General features: G+C 42.5%; 1 protein-coding gene and 1 long non-coding RNA gene across 5 annotated transcripts in view; both read left to right on the top strand.

Moving 5' to 3' along the window:
* Positions 1–20,181, top strand: part of tpst1 (tyrosylprotein sulfotransferase 1) — a 77,892-nt gene that overhangs the window by 28,982 nt on the left and 28,729 nt on the right. For all 4 annotated transcript variants that reach the window (XR_014877931.1, XM_085184716.1, XM_085184715.1 and 1 more), the window contains exon 2: positions 12,231–13,262. Coding sequence is in view for 3 of the 4 variants with exons in the window: in XM_085184716.1 (XP_085040842.1) it covers positions 12,406–13,262 (857 nt within the window). In the remaining variant the exon portion in view is untranslated. The remainder of the gene's footprint in view (positions 1–12,230; positions 13,263–20,181) is intronic.
* LOC146504586 (uncharacterized) lies at positions 13,269–18,948 on the top strand. Its single transcript, XR_014877939.1, has 2 exons — positions 13,269–17,653; positions 18,720–18,948. It is a non-coding gene; the product is annotated as an uncharacterized LOC146504586 (long non-coding RNA).

Below are 20,181 nucleotides of genomic sequence, written 5' to 3'. Positions count from 1 at the left end.
TTTAAAAGTTGTGAACTCTTCCTAGCTTTTCTTAACCTTGAGTCATTTGTGTTTTAAAATAAGTGTCAATGAAAAAACATTGGTGGAAAACAGATAACGTATCTACTGAAGAGAAGTCTCCAGCTTTGAAGCAGCAAGTTTGGTGAGCACCCACGCACTGCTCAGGTTTCCTTGGTGACATGAAAAACAATGGGCCTTTTCACTGTGGGTTTTATAGTTCAAATGTAGTGCGAGCGTGCACAGGCTTCCCAGAGTTTGGGATGTCTGATTTTAATTTGCATACAAATGTGTTCATCTAACAATGAATAGAAAATTAGATGTTTTGTGTGACTCCAAGCTAAAAATCCTGGGCATTAGTTTTACAATAAAGCCTGAAAGATTCTGTTAGTGATGCCTGAATTATTATTTAGCTGGAAATTATCACTGGAAACCACTCTTAATACCACACCTGTAACCTTCCACGGCAGTCAGGTTTGACCTGATTTCTCTGGAGGTGTATGGTAGGTTACATGGAAGATGATGGTGTAGGGTTAAAGGGATTTCCAGTTACAACGTAGATTTCCTGCTGAAGCATAAGCCTGCAGTCTGAGAGTAAACTGCTGTATTGGGGTGATATGGTACTATGAGGTCTTAAAGATTAGATGGGGCCTGATTATTTAAGACTATATCTGAGGAAGGATCTTAAATTAGAGTGCAGATTTAACAGGGTGCCAATGACGAGAAGCCAGTAAGGGAGAAACATGCTCTCTCCAGTCCCTGTCAGTACTCTCGCTGCAGCATTTCGGATCAACTGAATGCTTTTTACGAACCTGATAATAATCTATTACAGTAGTTCAGACTAGATGTAACAGGTTTTTCAGCATCACTCTGACAAAGGATGTTTCTAATTTTAGAGAGTGCACAAACGTAAAAAAAGCAGACCCACATTTGTTTGTTATGGTCAAAAACAACTCAGATTCTTCGGCGTTGCTGGAGGTGAGTATGTATCTGGCTAGACACCGTGTTCAAGATTTTTTGTGCCGAGTACAATAACCTCAGTTTTATCTAAATTAAATTCAGTTTTATTTACATAGTGCCAAGTCACAACAGTTGCCACGAGGCACTTTATATTGTAGGGTAAAGACTCTACAACTATACAGGAATTTTACAAGCAGGAAATCAGAGGCCATCCAGGGCTTGTCTTTAGGACATTCCTGCAGTGTAACTAATTGGTGTGTGTTATCTGGCTTCATGGACAGATAGAGTAGAGTATCATCGAATGATACTGGCTAAGGAAGGCATGTATAAACAGAATTGTTCCTAGCATTGAACACAGCGTCTGCAGTCTGCATCTAAAAAAAAAAAATCACTTTTAAACCCATTATAGTTTATTTTTAAATAGATTTTAAAATAGGTTGCTTTTCTGACTGGAGATAAAATTTCTCTTTGTCAGGAAGAACATCTGGTGTAAAGGTCTGCCAAGTATAAAGACACTTTCAAAGAGTTCAGCTTGACCAGCTTAATGACTCAAGCGCACACACAGATATTTGTACATATCTATTTAAAGTTTAAACTGTATTTATTTAGTAGAAACTCTTGTTTTTTTCCGTCGAGTTTTGCACTGAATGGGACAACATGCAATTTCGTTTTGCTTTTTGGCATCATCACAATAAAAGAATCTGAGATTCTGGAAATAATCAGCAGTGAAGAATTATTAAGGCTAACACCATCCAGAATATACCATGGTCCTGAACCATCCTCCTTCTACCGGTGGCCCTGGCAGCACGTCTGTGTGCTACTGCGTTCTAAATTGTATTCATACTGGTGGCTGCCAACTCCGTAATTTCATTGTACGTGTACCGTACAATGACAGTAAAGGGCTATTCTGTTCTATTCTATTCTCACAAGGTCAAGTCAGTGGCAGATTTACCCCTCAGTCTTTCTTGTCGTTCTTCGTACTGCTGCATGATGTTAGAGAGTGGAGTTGTTTCTCCACAGAGGTGAAGCTCAGTTACCTGAGGACTGCATTACTTTTGCAGAGAGCATTGAAAGCAGTGACAGAGCCGTTACTTTCTTCACTAAAGTGAGATTGTTGCGGTGTGAAGTGTGAATGCTTCCTGTGTGAATTGCATGTAGGACGCAGAATTAGAATAGAGGAAACTGGATGGTTTTGCTGACGTACTGTGGTGACATAAAATGCATCTTCACACATCTAAGCCAAAAACATGCACGTTTAAGTCAGCTTCATTGGGATTTACCATCTCTGTCGGTCTGCAATTAAACAATAAATGACAGGCAATCCAACAGTGTCAGTTACATTAATAAGGCTCAATGTTGTATTCGTGGTAAAGCACAGACGGAACAGCTGAGTTGTGTCAGGCTTGATACACATACAGCAGGTGATGGGAGATGCACAGACATGTCAGTTACTTTCAGCTGGACGGCCTGTAGCAGCAAACAGAACCAACCAATCAATTCACAGTTAATTTTGTTTATATTCAGCTTCCCATAATTATTCAGTGTAACTGGATGGGTGTACATCGAGCAGAGGAAATGGAAAGCAAAGAAATGCTGCTGCAGTGAAATCAGTGGTGTGTGAGAAAGGACGAACACAGCACAGTAGGAGTCGTACGGTGGTCCCTCGCTATAACGCGGTTCACCTTTCCCGGCGTCGCTGTTTCGTGCATGCTATTGTTTTTTTTCACAGCGCATTGTGTTCTGCGTCCTGATTGGCAATGGTCTACAGCCAATCAATCTCCTGCCGTGTCTCCTGTCCAGTACAGAGTGTGTTCAGCTTGTCAAATTTACACAAATCTCCGATCCTAGCAGTGTGACTCTGAAGTGCTCTGTAAGTTTGTAAGTAAGTAACAAACACAACAATGCCGATGAAAGATTTTGCACCGTCAAAGGCTCCTGCAGTAGCTCCCAAAAGGCAGAGGACGATGCTAACCATCACGCAGAAAGCTTCTGGACATGCTAAAGACAGGTAGAAGTTACCGTATTTTCCAGATTATAAGGCGCATTAAACAAAACATTCAAATAAGTCAAACTTTACTCATTTATTCTTCTTGCTTCCTCTACTTCCGTATCATTGATTCATTAATGTTGAATTCTCTGGCGGCTGCTCTATTCCCATGTTCTGGGGAAAAAACAGGGTTTGATCTTTGGTTTCATTCTATAATACTGAACTTATTTTTCTACGAAGGTTTGATGTTGAGAGTTTAAACAAGAGAGAAAAGTGTGTAAATGTTCATGCATGTCTGAGAAAAGAGTATAAAGTGTGTAGTGAGGAGTTTCTTAAAACATCTATAATAGTTGTAAAAAAATCCCGCGATAAACGAGGGACGACTGTATTTAAAAAGTGCTATATGTCAGTTAACAAGCTGGATCAGCCATTCAACTTGTTTGATCATCAAGGCCCCACAAAGCCTTTCTGTGACCCTCACACAGCATTGGTTTGGAGTCCTCTGTCAAAGTTTCTGTTAATGTTTCTAAAAAGCTGATGATTTTGTGATACTCTGCTCTGAGCTGCTCGGGTCTTATTTCCACGGTTTGCCTTTTTGACGCTTGTCAGAAGTAGACATGGGGCGTGGTTTTGGTACACGCCGATCTATTGGCTGAGAACAAAAGACCTACTGCTCTCCCTTCCTTAGAGCTTAGTGGAGCTCAAGGGTTGTAAATATAAGAGGAGAGGAAGACTGTTTACCCTCATTCCTAGTTTCTTTGTAGTGAAATGGCTGCAGGTAATACAGAGGTTAGCACGGTCTTATTTGGTTTTTGGCTAACTCCACCAGGACTTTCCTGTCTCGGGGTGAACAGAAACCCATCACTGGTCCCTGTCATGTGGTTAAGCTAGAGATTCATTGGGTTTGTACAGAACATCTGATTTATTACAGAGGTTGTGGGCAGGTTAAGCCGTGGTCCTGGTGATTGAGCATGCGGTTGTGTGGAAGTTTGGGAATGCACAAGATCACGGATCAGAAATGAAAGGATGAATCATTATCAGTAAGAGCCTGATGACCAACTCGCTGTTGTTTCTCTTTAACAGTGTAAACACGGGTAAGTTAAGTGACACCGTGTCCTTGTTGGACTCCGTAAACAAGGACACGGTGTTGTCTGTTAGCATGCAGAGCTACAGAACCTCAAGGATATTTGGCACGTAGACTGGAGCAACTAGGGATCGAACCACTGACCTCCTGATTAGCATATGACCCGCTCTGCATCCTGAACTGCAGCCGCTCCATACGTGCTTGCAAGCTTGTATTAGTAGATGTGGTGCAGCCCAGCTAGCTTCTATTTGTGCTGTGCTCCCATAGAAGGCAGCAGAGGCAGCACATTGAATGTGTGTAGCTTTGAGAGTGTTTGACAGATTGTTAACATCAGTTCATTTTCCCGTTTCTCTGCCAGGGAGAGTGAGAGAGAGGGAACATTTAATGGGAGAAAAACAAACTTTCACAAGGCTGCTTGTCTTATCGTCTGACTTGACAGACATATGAAAGGATCTTTGGCCTCTAACTTACTTTTTCTCACCGCTATCACAGACCTCTCCCATCAGGACTTCACGAGGTGCAGATGCCATCATTATTAAGTGTTTCATGTGGTTTGGTTTCACTGTTGCTCCGCTGAGAAAAGCCTTAGCCTCAGCTGCTCGCCCTAACAAATCAATGGGAAAATATCCTGCCAGCAGGATTAAATATCAGCAACAGGAGAGAAGAGCCTCAATTAATTTAGTGCAAACACATCTGAGCCTGGTGTGAGGTGTAACAGGACTCTGCTCTGAATATCAGCTGCAGTTTGTTATCAGCAATGCCACCGCCACCGTAAATCTTCGTTGTTTATTTTCCTGTCCCAGTAATGACAGGTTAGGCAGTCCCAAGACACAGAAATACACAAAATGACAGAATCTGCTACTTTTAAAAGAATTTAATTATTTGATAGTGCTTTGAATTGCTGTAAAAGAGCAGAGTCTTATTAATTATGTTCCTTATTTGGTATTTATCAGTACTAAAGTGTCTTATCAGGTTTGGTTATTGCAGCGACCTGTTTCTAGATAACATATACATTTGGGAGTTTTGACCATTCCACAAAGACAGGTGCTTTCTGTTTCATGTAAACTATCTTTTTTGAATTGGAGCTAGTTGTGTAAACGGCATTACATTTCAAAGGACACCTATCCTTAGATTTCATCTTCAGAATCAGAGTAATGGCTTCAAACCCAAATAATACTTTCTGCTGGCAGCGTCTCTAAACCACCACAAAGTTCTCGCTTTGTCTCTGGGAGACTGCAGATGTACAAGATGTGTGATAGTGTGTCTTTAAGCTAAACAGAGTGGTATTCATGAAGCACTTTTTTTGTTTGTTTGTTTTTTTGTTGGCTTATCGGAGCGGTTTATGAATCTGGGCGGTGTCTTTATGTCATGTGGAGATGCACATAAACGCCAGGTAACAGTATTGTTCCAAAACAAATTAGCATATTTTTTGCACTATAAGGCGCACTTAAAATCCTTAAATTTTCTCAAAAATCGTCAGTGCACCTTTTGTATGAATTCTGGTTGTGCTTACTGACCTCGAACCGATTTTATGTGGTACACGGCGCTCAAAACCTGACAAAAAATGTTCTTGTGCAACTTTGGTAGCTACGAAGCCGCACCGCTTGATGGATTGTCGGAGCATTATGGCTACCGTAGTCAGGAGCCTCGCGGACTAATCTGGGTCCTAAACTCCGTCACCTTCAGGTCCCAAAGTCAAACGAACACTGCAGCATCACTGAGAGTTAAAAACTGTCTAAATTCTTTCATCTTTAATAAAATGATCAGCGTTGCTGCTTTACCAGGTGTAACAATTACGTTTAACATCCAGGCATCCATGAAAACAGAATTTATTACATTTCATGGAGTTAGAAGTTAGCAGGAAGTTAGCGCGCTAGTTTCGCTAGTTTCCAGCTAAACATGATATAGCATGTTCTGACTGAGAGATTTCTGAAAACATTCAAACGTACAGCTCTGCTATCACTTCCAACATAAATGAAGACAGAAAACTAAACAGCAGTGACGTTTGTAGGGTTACTGAAGTTGGGCTAGCTGCTATATAATGATGTGCTACGTGATTGCTAGCGACACAGCTATGTTAGCATAACACAAACACAGTGAAGCTGCAGGATGAACCTAACTTTTTCCCACTCGATAAAAGTTAACGTGAGGGATTCTGATGGTTAGAGACAAATGTAATCGCATGGCAGGATGCTGTAAACGGACCAAACTTCAGTCAGGAGAACAACTGAGATAGGGCCTGCGCCTGTTAGTTTTAGTGCTTAAACTATGCAGAAAATAATATGTTGTTGTTTCTGGATAATGACAATGACCATAAATCATCACATAGTAGAAGTTAGGTGTACAGTTTTGGTTCATTAAATAATTCAGAACTCACTCAGTGTAGCCGTTTTATTAGCGGTACCGTGAGGATTTTGACAGTAAGGTGACTCATTTATTGTTTTTTCTCACCTTCCACGTCTTTAACGCTTCTCCATTTCTCACCCTTACTTCCTTTCAGCTCTTGTGAAACTTTTCTGGTCTGATTGTTATCAGTTGTTTAAACCAACTTTCAGCTGCTTCTCTCTCTGTGCCGCTCTGTCAATTTAAAGTGTCAATTTAAATTTATGCAACCTCAAATGGATTAATGCGATGATTTAGAGTTTTTGGTAAGGAGAAATCTCAGTACAACCTACACAGATTGGTAATGTTGAAATGCCAGTGACGATCAGTGGGAGAAATTTACCTTGAAGTGCAGTTGCAGCAGTCTTCAAAGGTGTTGGCCGCCTACGATGCTTTGTGACTTCCCCCTGACCTTTAACACTGAATCACTGAGCACACAGATGTGAGATTGTGTGGTAGTTATGAGTACCTGTCGGCAGAGTCACCTGCTTTAGAATATATGAACCTAATGTATGTTGTTTTCACAGCTGAGCTTATTTATCACCCTTTTCCACGTCCGCCTGCTCGGTTTGACTCGTACCCTAACTTGATAGTAGATTTTTTTTTTGTTCTCCCAAAGAGAAAAGTTTGAAACCTTGTAAATGAATGTACCCTGCCTGGCTCAGAATGGCACTACAGTGGGCACTGACTATGTCACTAAACGCAGCTGGCCTGCAGTGACGCCACATTGTTACTTTTACACATGAATTTAAGTAATTTTGTAACAATTATTAAATAGATTCCAGATGACTTGCACATGATGGTGAAGTGGTCCTTTACAAGCTCATTGATATATAATTTTTAATTTTGTATTTATTTAGTTTTTTGGGTGTGTGCAAGCTGCTGGGATTGCTCTGATATTTAAAAATGTTGTTTATCAATGTCCTTTTTCTTTCCGTGTGAACCTCCAGTTTGCTCAGAGAGTTGGCAGTTTGAAAATGAAGCAATGTTCGTTGCATTGAGCTGGCGTAATGCTCTGAGGAAATGTTGACCACAAGCAGTCAGCTTTAGTCTGGGTTCAGTCTTCTCCCCAAGTAAAGATTTTACATGTGAACGTAGTGGGAAATCAAAGAAAAGCTACAACCTCTCCTTGTTTGAATGAGGATTTTTATCGGACAGTTATGCCACTGTGAAACTGACTTCAGCCCTGGAGAGCAGTGGACCGGAAAATAGTTTGACGGCAGTGTCTCGGATGAACGGCACCGTTAAGCTCATACAGGGATGCGTTTGCTCGGGTCGTTCGCATATCTGCTGTTGCAGCATAGTCTGACTTTGGCCCGACGCTCGTAACATAAGTAAGACTGGCTGGGTGGGCATCGTATACCTGGAGTTGGGGTTTTGACCATCGCACAAAATTGTCTCTGAGTCTGTACGCGTGCTGTGGGGAAAACCTGTTCTAACGTTTGACTCTGTGGTTTATCTTGAGCTTTCTTTTACTTCACGTTCTTAAACTCATTTGCAACTTAAAACAGATCTGCAAGACAAACGTGTTTAAGAGCAGCGCGTGAATAAAAGCCCACAAAGCCCGGCAGAGCCGTTACCAGGACCGTGACCTCGGGTAAAGTGAAAGAAAACATGTTTCTAGTGTCCAAATCAGCAGCACTGTTCCTGTAATCAACATTTAAAGCTTTACTGGGAAACCGCAACCGCGGTGCTTCATCAAAGCACCAACAAACTTTGACATGAAGGAAAGCGAACTTTGTACCTGCTGCATCCACCACTGTTTGCTTTACATAGATAAACATCTGCAGGAAGTCTCCAGAAGTTGTGTTAAAATATGCAGATTAACTGTTAGCTTACCAGGGGGGCATGGCATGCACTAGACCATATTTATTTTGAAGTTTTCATAATATTTTTCAAACTGAAAGGGAAATAATATCAAACATTGTTAATTAAATTGCGTTAAAAATCTAAAAATTAAATCGACGAGAGGGATTTTAGGTTAGGCGGTGAGTTATTGTTGATATTAATGAACGTCTGCTCCATCATGTCTTGTTTTCAGCAGCACAAACTTTGCATCAAAGCACAGGGAAAACTTGAGTATGCTGCTATGCTCACATGCTCCTTAATAGGCTTACAGGCAGAAACTCACTCATTCACCTGCACACTTAAACACACAGCCAAACACGCACAATGACTCAAAGCTTTCCAAGAAGACAGAGTAAACATGCTTTTTTTTAAAGCCTCAGTTTAGATTTCATATTTATTTTACAGTTAATTTTGAAGGGGGCGTATTTTTTTTTCTATTCTGAATATTTATCATTGCTCATTAATAAGACAAAAGTATTTCTTATCCGATTAATCGATGGAATAATTGATAGATTAATCGATAGCTTCAGCATTAATTTCATAACCAAACCGCGTCCATGCTTCTCAGCTACCCCCACGTTTAGAAAAATGCTCCTCAATTTCCTTTGGCTGGTTCTTCTGTGTTGCCATGGTGACTATTGGAAACCGTCATGTAAAGCAATTAAAAAATATTGCGGTAAACGGCGTATTTTGCAACGGCACAAAATAAACGAGGAAACGAGAGACGTTTTAATACTGTCATCCACAACGTCATCACATCCCAGTCTGCAGTTGGTTTTGGGAGGAATGAAACCACTAATCAATTAGAGAAAGATGATGATGATGGTGTTGTGTCTGCTGTTCCAGACGATGATGCATCCAAATGGCACTGATGATGATGCAAATGTGGAGATGGCTGCATTGGGTTCCGCCTGTCCCATACTGGTGTCGCAGTCCCCGCTGTTCCACTGCTGTGGTCTGATGCTGTCATAGGCAGCTAACCATCGTGCTCATATGAGGTGGAATCTATGTAAACAGACTAAATAGTTAATACAGGTATGAGGCTAGGTGCTAAAGAGCATTGATCAAAAAATTTAATGGCAACCTGAATCTTCTTTGGCGTTAGACAAAACTGGAGCAGCCACAGGATGTTTCGGTGAACGTAATATGAATACATTATATATAAAAATCTCTGATGCAGAGTTTTTGCTTCAGTTAAGGTTTTATTGCATTAGGAGACAAAGGCATTTAGTATTGTATCTCCTGGATGAGGTAGATTTGGTGTATGTTCATCTGTATGTGCGCAGATGCACACAAAGATAGTAGGGGTGCAACGATACTCGTATCGATATTGAACCGTTCGATACAGTGCTTTCGGTTCGGTACGCATATGTATCGAACAATACAAACTTTTCTTCTGACGATGCTGTCTGTGTTGAGCGCTCAGTGGATCTGCGTTCGACTACTCTGCCTAGGCTGCACTGTCGAGTGCAGATCCACTGAGCGCAACGCAAGCTAGCAAGATAGAAGCTAAGCTCGTTGCAACATGTCAACTGCCTCAACGCTACCTGAAATTGAACCGCGTTTGGAACTATTTTGGTCTTCATGTGACGTATGACCCGGATGGTAAGCAAAAGTAAAACAGTATGTTGGATGTGCCACGCAATGCTCAATTGGTGGGAACTAGTGCGTTAGCGCAGTTAGCTTGTTAACGTGTTGACGCCGTCCAGCCCCGCGCACGGGGCGATCTGCGGTAGCTCGTTAACGGAGATTTGCCGTGTTGTGGTGTTAACGTCATTTCAGATTAACGCTGACAGCACTAGTGGGAACACAACGAATATGACTGCACATTTACTCCGACATCATCCTCGTGCAAAGACAAGTGGAAGCAGACAAAAACAACAAGCACGCATGCTACAAACTTTACCCGAGTCATTTAGACAGCCGTTAGCACATGATTCTCCTTATGGGGACCTGATATGTTTAATATGCTGCTGAGAATATAGCCCAGAAGAAGCGTATAGTATAGCTTTTATTTTGGAAAGAGCCATTTCTCTGTAATAAACTCTCTTTTCCAAAGATGAGTGATTTCTTGATCAGATAGATTTATTTTTTATTACTTTGTTGTTTCAGCAACATTAAATTTAAAAACTGTACTTTTGAGTTAAAATATATATTTATAATTTTAATAAATGACAAATTAAAAAAGCATGAAAAAAATTTTTGTATCGAAAAAATATCGAACCAAACCGTGAATTTTGTGTATCGTTGCACCCCTAAAAGATAGTGGTAGTGTTGGGTCAGTGTGTGTCTGTGTGCCTGAGCATGTGATGACGGCAATGAAGAGAGAGACCAGTCAGTATTCTCCGAGCGCAGATCTGAGGTTTGGCCTGTGCTTTGTTGCAACATTTCATTTCATATGTTTTGATTGTGTAGATATTAATAATTAGTGTTAATAATAATTCAGTGCCCAGCCTAACAGCCTCTGGTCAGTGGCTTACTGGCACGTGTGCTTTTATTGGCCCACAACAAAGAATGAGCTTTTTAAATACATGTTATTTGTTACTGCAGTTTAATATATTTTATATTCGTCTAAATCTACAAAATAATCTACTAAAGCCTTGAATTAAGACTCCATGCCCCCATTTAGATTCACCCTCTGCTTATCGCAGGTGACATATAAAGTAAAATAGCTGCTGTCAGCCTTCAGCAAGCTGCCTGATCAGACTACGTTAGCAGTTCAGCTGTGTATGCATGCTTTCATTGGAACAGCTGTGCTATGGATTTACTGCTGTGTAAAACAAATGGCAGAACGTTCACATGAGTTTGCACATGATGTTTCATGAAGGACCTGCATGAGCTTTTTCCCAGGAGTAAAGGTTTTGATGGTGATTACAGCGTAAGTGTGGGTGTTTTGGACGTTTCACATTCAATGCTGCTGTTGTGTTATCAGTGTCTTTGTGGGCCGCGTGAGTTTATGGTTGCCGTAGTTTTTATTCACATGCATGCTCCTCAATCTGTTTCTGCTGTAACACTCACGGTTACATGGACTAAACAAAACGTCAGTTAATTGATGAATCATTGCAGCTCTGCAATGCACCAACCGCACATGTGCACCGAGCAATGAACCTCAAGTAGACTTCAAAGAACCATAACAGGAATGACTACTCAGTCGTGTCTCTCCCTGTGTCAGCAGCAGAGTGTAGCTGAGGTGCTCAAAGCTCCTGTACGGGTTTGACGTTGATGTTTCCAGACAAAAGGTTCCTGAGGCCAAAAGTCCAGATACCTTGGATGCAAATGGCTTTAAAGACAGAAGATCATTTTATTTAGACAGTCTACCGGTATTGTTAACAAGACTGAATATGTGGTTTGAAAGAGAGGTGTCCCTTTGCCCCTGCCTGCTGTGGATTGCCTGAAACATCTTCCTCTTCCAGTACGGCCGACTGCGGCTGTTCTGCCAGCGCAGAGAAAACGCTCCAGCAAATATGCTGTACTCAGCCTGCAGCTTTCACTCGTCAAATAAAAACTGCCAGCCTGCCCACTGCAGTATGTATGAGCAGGATGTGTGTATTCACTGAATGCATGCACACATTGTCCTTTCTGCAGAATTAGCATGAGTGGCTGCCCATATCAGAATTCGAGGTTGACAGATAAATGTCGCAGATGAAATATGTGCCACCAGAAATTGAAGGCTGGGATGCAGCTTGGACACATTTGTTGTTGTGTATTCTTAGTCTGTTATTAGCAACTCGTTATTTCTTTCTACCAACTTTGACTTGCAACACTTTAAGGTCCACTAGAGTGTTGCAAAAACAGGCAGAGCTCATTTAGTTTTCTTCACCCTGCTGGTCGGCAGGACGTCGACCCCAAATTTGTAAATACGATACCTCGAGAACGAGGCGAATCTGATTCTTTTCAGTTCTGTCGTATCAGTGTTTCCTGTGGTGCGATCAGATCTCAATGTGTCTCTTCTCTCTTCTCTCCACCATGCAGGCCTCATGGAGCTGGAGACCAGACACCTGCTGTGCACCAGGGAGCTCGATCCATGCCCGGTTCCCAGTAAACAAACATAAAGGGTGGGAACCTTACTGGCCCTCTACTTCCTTTACCCCCATACCCAAAAATCGCCCCTGTGGTTATCTTGTCCTCTCCCTTCTGTGGCCCCAGCATGATTGGCAAGCTGAAACAGAACTTGCTGGTGGCCTGTCTGGTCATCAGCTCGGTCACAGTTTTCTACTTAGGCCGCCATGCAATGGAGTGCCACCATCGCATCGAGGAGTACAGCCAGCCAGGAGGCATCCTGCCTTTGTCTGGGCTGGGAGGCAGCATGCGGACCACCTTACGGACGGGCCAGAACCTCAGCATGCCGTTCATTTACAACAAAGACATGCCGCTCATTTTCATCGGTGGCGTACCCCGTAGCGGGACCACGCTAATGCGAGCTATGCTGGACGCCCACCCCGAGGTCCGCTGCGGTGAGGAAACCCGTGTCATCCCACGCATCCTGGCCATGAAACAGATGTGGAGCCGCTCGGGTCGGGAGAAGATGCGCCTGGACGAGGCCGGCGTGACTGACGAGGTGCTGGACGCCGCCATGCAGGCCTTCCTGCTGGAAATAATCGTCAAGCACGGCGAGCCCGCCAACTTTCTGTGCAACAAGGACCCATTTGCACTGAAATCTCTTTCCTACCTGGCCAAAATATTTCCCCGTGCCAAGTTTGTGCTCATGATTAGAGACGGTCGGGCGTCGGTCCATTCCATGATCTCGCGAAAGGTGACCATTGCTGGGTTTGACTTGGGGAGCTACAGGGACTGCCTGACCAAGTGGAACCGGGCCATAGAGACGATGTACACTCAGTGCCTGGACGCTGAAGACAAATGCCTGCCTGTGCACTATGAACAATTGGTGCTGCATCCTGAAAAATGGATGAGGACACTGCTGAAGTTCCTTGATATTCCCTGGAATGATGCCGTTCTCCACCACGAGGAGCTCATAGGGAAAGCTGGAGGAGTGTCCCTCTCCAAGTAAGTAATGCTGATGGCATTCCTACAATTTTCCTTTCCCAAACTCCAAAAGATTCCCAGCCCTGTGTTCTGTGCTTTTACTTTGAAAGGGAACGTCTGGTCTGGATAATGTCAATCTAACGTTGTTTTCCTTTTGTTGTTTTGTAAAAATTAAACTATAGACGTTTGGGAGGAAAACGGTGAATGTTTCATGGCAAATGTGATCAGTTGTAGCTCAACTTTGGTTACAGTTACAGTAACTAAAGTAAAATGTCGGAGTGACGCATCATTGGCTGATGTCAGCGTGTCTTTGATCCCTTTTGTTTGTGTCTGCAGGCGACCGTTTTGTTAACATGCAGGGTAAGCTCTGTCATTACAGCACAGCTCTATACGACGCCTTTTTGGGAAAAATCTCCTTTTCGTGCAGTTTGCTCAAACTCAAACGCCTCCTTTCTTCACTTGTGTGTCTGTTGTGTTAGGACCGAGTGCACTAATGTGTAAAATGGGTGTCTGTGGCCTCTTGTCTTATGCTGAAGACGCATTTTGGGGTAGCTGAGCTGCTTCCAGTGCTCTGTAGCTGTTACTAGCACAGCGCACGCTGAATCATCATCCATCTGTGTTATGTTACGATTCATTTCCAGCTCGCTGCTCTGAGGATCGTTGACGTTTTGGACATTTAACCCCGTCGGAATGTAGTTTATCAAAGCCGTTTCCCCCTTTTATCCATGTATGTAGCTACAGTTTCTACACAACCTTCTTTCTACAGCTGCATTGCTGAAGCTCTGAAGCTAAATGTTTGATGATGCAAGAAGCTGTAAATCGTGTCTGGCCCACAAGCTCCACTTGGTGAGCCAGGCTTGTCGTATATCACATTCCCACTGCAATAGAAATGCGCTTCGGAACGCCCATGTCGACTTGGCTTTCAACTACTTAGCCTTGAAGGAGAGAATGTATGCATTGACTATTAACCTTAAGGTTAAGGACTTGTTGGTGAGCAATGTGTGAAGTGAAATGTCATGTTCTGTATAATCTGAGTTCCTGATGGTGTTAAAAACAGGGCCTTGAAACGTATCCTCCCTGTTCCACTGTTATATTTCACTACAAATGAAACATCCTGCAGCTGCACACAGAGAGACTCATCATTAGTGACTTGAAACATGTGAGACGATGTCTGCATTGCTGCACATTTGCCTAATGGCCCTGCCTGGTGTCAGAGTTGTTTTGAATACTCTGCTATGGGAGGTTGGCCTCTGGACGTTTTTGAGGAAACTTTTCTCTGTCTGCTTCATATTACCCCCAACCCCCTTTGCTACCACGGTCTTCCTGCCACATGGCAGAAAACACTCCCTATTCTCCAGGAGATATTTAGGCCACATTTTGTTATTGTCCCTCTATGAGAACACTTCCAAGTTTCTGTTTAAAATGCTTTGGATCTATTGAGCAGTAGCTGCCCATCTTTACTGTAATCTTCTGTGAAGACATCCAACTTCCTCTGTCGTAAGATGTGAGGGCCGAGTTCTTTCTTTTAGGTTTTACATTTACAATAAACAATATTAGTTTTAAGGAATGGTGAACATGTAGACGAGAGGTCAGTAAAGTTCAGTTTTGAATTGGACAGGATCAGGTGGATCAGGCCTGCAGCTCATTTCCATTTGTGGACAAAACGCTGAATGCATTCAAAATAATTCATATTCTAAATACACATAATACATTACGTCTTATATTTTCTGTTCATACAGTTATTTCACACTGAAAGTTCTTTCTGTTGGAGGGCAGTTTTTTCCTCTGCCCTCAACCAGAGCCTTTAGAGCACTGGGATCGTTTATCCAGATCTGAGATGCACTGAACACCAAGTGTTTGTCTGAAGGGCTGCTGTGGCACAGTGGGTTGATCAGGTCACCCACTGATTGGCAGGTTATCGTGTGTGTGTGTGACATAAAATAAAGCGTTGTATGTATGTGCATCTGAATGGGTAAATTGATTATTACTCAATGAGGTTAGAGCTCTATAGAAACACCCACGCCTGCACCATTTACTTTACCAAGGAGTCCACACTACATGAGCAGGAGACTGACCTGGGGCCAGTGAGTGGGTGTGAAGCTCTAATGTGTGCTTTTAAGTGCTTTGGTCAGTGAGGCTGTAAAAACGCTATGTTCGTAAAGTTCAAATGAAGCCAGGAAGCAAAGCTGGAAGAACAAAAATGCCTACTATAATTTTTTGTCAGTGTTACTGCCCTGTCATTAAGATGAAGGGAGATCCACGTAACTAGGTTTGTATGCTCCATTATATTAATGTGGTGTTTAAATATATCCACGTTTCTCCTGCAGCTGCTCTAGCAGCATTTTTGTAAAAACTTGCAAGTGTCTTGTTAAAGTTATCCCGTCTATCTCAAAATGAAAAGACACTAATAGATGTATTAAAGGCCTGAAGACTAATTTGTAACTTTTTAAAAAGATTGATACAGTTGAACGTCTGGATTTAGGTTTCATCTTACATTATATCAGGTTATAAACAGAATAAACCAGGATGGATTCGTGCTTTGAACCAAGCAGTGAAACTGTAATGTCGGGTGCTTTCATGCGTGCTGTGACGCAGGCTTGGATGCAACAGAGACTCCCGAGTGTCCTTCAGCCCGACTGGTACAACTCTGATGACTAAATGACAAAGGCAGAGGTCCTCAGAAAGGCCAAAGTACCCGTGTCTCTCAACGACTTTCAGTTGTGTCCAGACGGTGGAAAAATTCTCCTCAGTGGTTACATCTGAGTTAAACAAGTACCGAGTGCTTAAGCCTGTTTATTACACAGGTACAGGAAGCTACAAAACCTGAATAGAAAGAAAAAAGAGGTCAGAACAGATCAAATGTCTGCACCAGGTAAGAGTGTGGTAAGACCTCTTTGGGGTTTGCTGATCTGCAGCCATTTAGAGCGCACATCAGCCCCTCACAAATTGATTCAGCATCAAATATTAATGAATGGGGACAGGAATTAGAGCCCTGGTGATAATGTGGAGACACTGCTTTGTCCTTTTCTTTGGAACAAACAAAATCAGGGACGAATCTACAGAGTTTACATCACTTTACAATATGATTGATTTAAATGATTTCTGTTGGTGTCTGTTAACTGCTAAATTTGTTTTTATCATCTAAACACGAGATTTCAGCTGCGTCTGTCCAGTGAGTAATGATCACGTTGCAGAAAATCACGTCAGTGAAAGAAATCAAAGCAAATGTGAAAAGTTGCTGCTGATTTGTTCTTGCCGTCATTGAACAGACGGAGAAAGCAAGACTGCAGACTGCTACATTTTAACTTTTTGTCAGCTACTTTTCAGAGAAAGTGTTACCAAATAGGTTATGATGAGTCACTAAATATAGTGACAAACTTGCTAATTTGGTAATCAAGGGATGAACTGATTATGAAGTGTGATGATCAGCAGGGTTGGCTAATGAACTCAGTGCTTTTTAGAGTACAACCGAGTTAGATGAATGCTTCCAAGCACTGCCTCACACTTGGCACTGAGGTCTAGCTTTTTCTGCTAGACCTCAGTGCAGCGTTCTTTACTGGCGACCATAATATTCTATTAGAGCGAATAAAGCATGCTGTAGGTATGTAGTTCCTAGAGTATTTAAAAGTAGAATGGGAGGCAGAGCCTTCAGTTTTCAGGCCCCTCTTCTGTGGAACCAGCTTCCAGTTTGGATTCAGGAGACAGACACTATCTCTACTTTCAAGATTAGGCTTCAAACTTTCCTTTTTGCTAAAGCATATAGTTAGGGCTGGACCAGGTGACCCTGAATCCTCCCTTAGTTATGCTGCAATAGGCTGCCGGGGATTCCCATGATGCTCTGGGTGATTCTTCTTCACTCACTATGTGTTAACAGACCTCTCTGCACTGAATCATATCTGTTATTAATCTCTGTCTCTCTTCCACAGCATGTCTTTATCCTGTCTTCCTTCTCTCACCCCAACCAATCACAGCAGACGGCCCCGCCCCTCCCTGAGCCTGGTTCTGCCGGAGGTTTCTTCCTGTTAAAAGGGAGTTTTTCCTTCCCACTGTCGTCAAAGTGCTTGATTATAGGGGGTGATAGGGTTTTGTTGATTGTTGGGTTTTTCTGTGGGCGCTGCATAAATAAAATTGAAAGAGTGAAGCAGGTTTTATGATGGGCAGAGCTAGCATGTTCAGGGCCTGCCAGTCTGCCTGCGGTGAGCTCTGTTGTCAGATGGAGGCATAAAATGTGTGTGAGCCAGCTGCAGAGGAGAGCAAAGTTCTCGCATACAAAGAGTTGAAGTGAAACAAACTGTCTTTGCTCTCATGCTTTATTTTCTGATCTTTGAAGGTTTTTTGCGGTTCTCCCGTTCCTCGTAAACTCTATCGCTCCCTGCTCTGTTTCTGACCACTTGTCAACCATTTAACATTGGGCAGTAGTAGAGCTGGGCGATATATCGAGTTTTTAAAAAATATCGATATATTTTTATACGAGATATAAGATGTGACAATATCCTTTATATCGATATAGTCTATGTTACGTTATAACTATACTTGTGGAGCCGCAAGTTTGCCTCTCTTTCGTCCACTTTTGTCTTTACGCAACATTACTCGGCCTCACCCCTCCTTCACTGAACACAACTCCCCCTCCTCCCCCATCGCTTCACCTGCAGGAAGCGACAAGATGGACACGGCAAATCTCCGTTAACGAGTTACTGCGCATCGCCCCGTGCGTGGGGCTGGACGCCGTCAACGTGTTAGCTAGCTAACCACGCTAACGCCATGCAGCCCAGAGGCGCTGCACAGCCTAAAATCCTTTCATTTTCTCAAAAGTTGACAGCGCGCCTTATGTATGAATTCTGGTTGTGCTTGATGGCCGCGAAGCGATTTTATGTGGTACACAGCGCTCAGCAATCTGTCAAAAAATGTTTTAGTACGACTTTGGTAAGCTACGGTGCTGCACCGGTTGATGGATTGTCAGAGCATTACGGCTACCGAGGAGCCTCGCGGAGTGATACGTACTGTGCTTCAACGTAATATTACCCTACTGTGTATAAGGACCATAAATGGCACCTGTTAAGAGACGTGGTTACGAAGAGGATTTCAAACTCAATGCTGTCAGTCACACAGTAGAAGTTGGGAACAGAGCAGCTGTGAAATCTGTCTTTGTTACTATGCTCTGCATCTTTTAGTTTACATTTTGACTGCACAATTGTGAGCTTTTTGTTGTGCACAAAAACAACATTGTTTTCTTTTATTTATGGAGCATTATTATTTGCATTATTAAATGCTCATAATTTATTTTTGAGTAAATTTTATGTACATCTATGCTCTATGTTAATAAAAGTGCCGTGTGACATCTGGGACACAGCTTTGACTAAGAACTCTCTTTTTGTTCTTACTTTATGGCTTAAAAAAATATCGAGATATATATCTTATATCGCCGTCCAGGTAAAATATATCGAGATATGAATTTTGGGTCATATCGCCCAGCCCTAGGCAGTAGCATACATCATCCACTTCCTGCGGCAGCGTGTCTCGTGTGGGTGTAAAGCCCCCCTCTGTGTGACGAAGTGTACACAAAAGGACACATTTGTGGGGACTATAAATCCCGCTTGAGACCATGTAATGTCAATCCTGCCATGTGTTAAAATCAACAACCACACAGGACTAGCCAAAAACAACCTCGGGTCGTGTCTAACGAGGTAACCATGAGCCCCCCCCCCCCTCCACCCACCCAAAAAAAAAAAAATACAACAAACAGGAGAAAAAAAGCAACGAAACAACAAAACACTCCACTGTGATTCCACTGTGATGTAAACTGCCCAACCCTAACGTGCATCCATGAGTAGTTTTTGTTTAGTACACAGTGTACACGTCTGCTGTAAGAGGCTTTGATCCACAGTCGTACCGCTCCCATAAATGGGTTCTGATACGATTTGATGGAAGATGCGGCCAGCCACAAGTAGCCTTCGGGGCAGCACAACTGCCTTTTACCATCACAAACATTTTGGCCCTCCTATCAAGTACTTTGCCCAGAGTGCATTAAAGTCAAGCCCCATGACACCTGGCAGCTAAAGGCTCTTTCCCACTCCAACCACCAACAATCCCATCCTCCACCACCCTACAGCATTTGGTCTCTATCTACACAAAAATCTCAATCAGTGGGCAGCCAGGCCCCAGACTGCCTTAGCATTAACATCAATTACCTAGCGTTGATTTAGTGGAGGCCCTGCCTAGCTAAGAGACCCACTCCATTACTTATCCCAGAGCACTGAACTGTCTGATCCATCCTCCCCAACTCTCCAACCGATTTGTGATCGAGATGTCTCTATCCGATTCTCTTATTGGCTTTTGGTGATACAGAACACCACCTTGGGTAAAGAGGGCCCAGCACTGAATAATTGACAAGCTGAAGGCCATTAAGAGCATAACAGGATGAAGGGGAGTGGTCATGTGATGGCCAGAAAAGGGTTTTGTCACATCTCATTTAAAGCTGAGAAGAGAAATGCGCATGCATCATTTGTTCATTAGTCAGAGTGCAAATGATTGAATTGTTGTCAATCTTCAGTTATACAAACGGGATATTTAAAACTGAACTGTCTGCCTCATTTATTGTGCCTGTGTCCTACTTATGTGCTCCTTTTGGGGGAAATTAAATTCTCAAGTTGCATAAAAAGTGCTAATTAATTGTAAATTGTGATAAGGAACATTTTCCAAAATAAAACAAGCATCTAAGTGAAAGCTTAGTTATTAACTGCATAAAATACTGGACATGAAAAAACCTCGCTGCATTAAATTACATTATTGTCTGTTGCTAGTAATAGTTTTCACTGGGGTTATGTAATGTGGATTAAAAAATGTCTTCATTACAATGTTGAGCTTTTAGCTTGGAGCAAGAACTAAAGTCAGAGTGCATCATGGTCGTCCTTACAGCAGGGAAACACAGAAAAGTCGGGCT

Source organism: Neolamprologus multifasciatus, chromosome 14 (assembly GCF_963576455.1).
Source record: "Neolamprologus multifasciatus chromosome 14, fNeoMul1.2, whole genome shotgun sequence".
Classification (NCBI taxonomy): domain Eukaryota; kingdom Metazoa; phylum Chordata; class Actinopteri; order Cichliformes; family Cichlidae; genus Neolamprologus; species Neolamprologus multifasciatus.
This window is presented reverse-complemented; position numbering and strand designations above follow the sequence as displayed.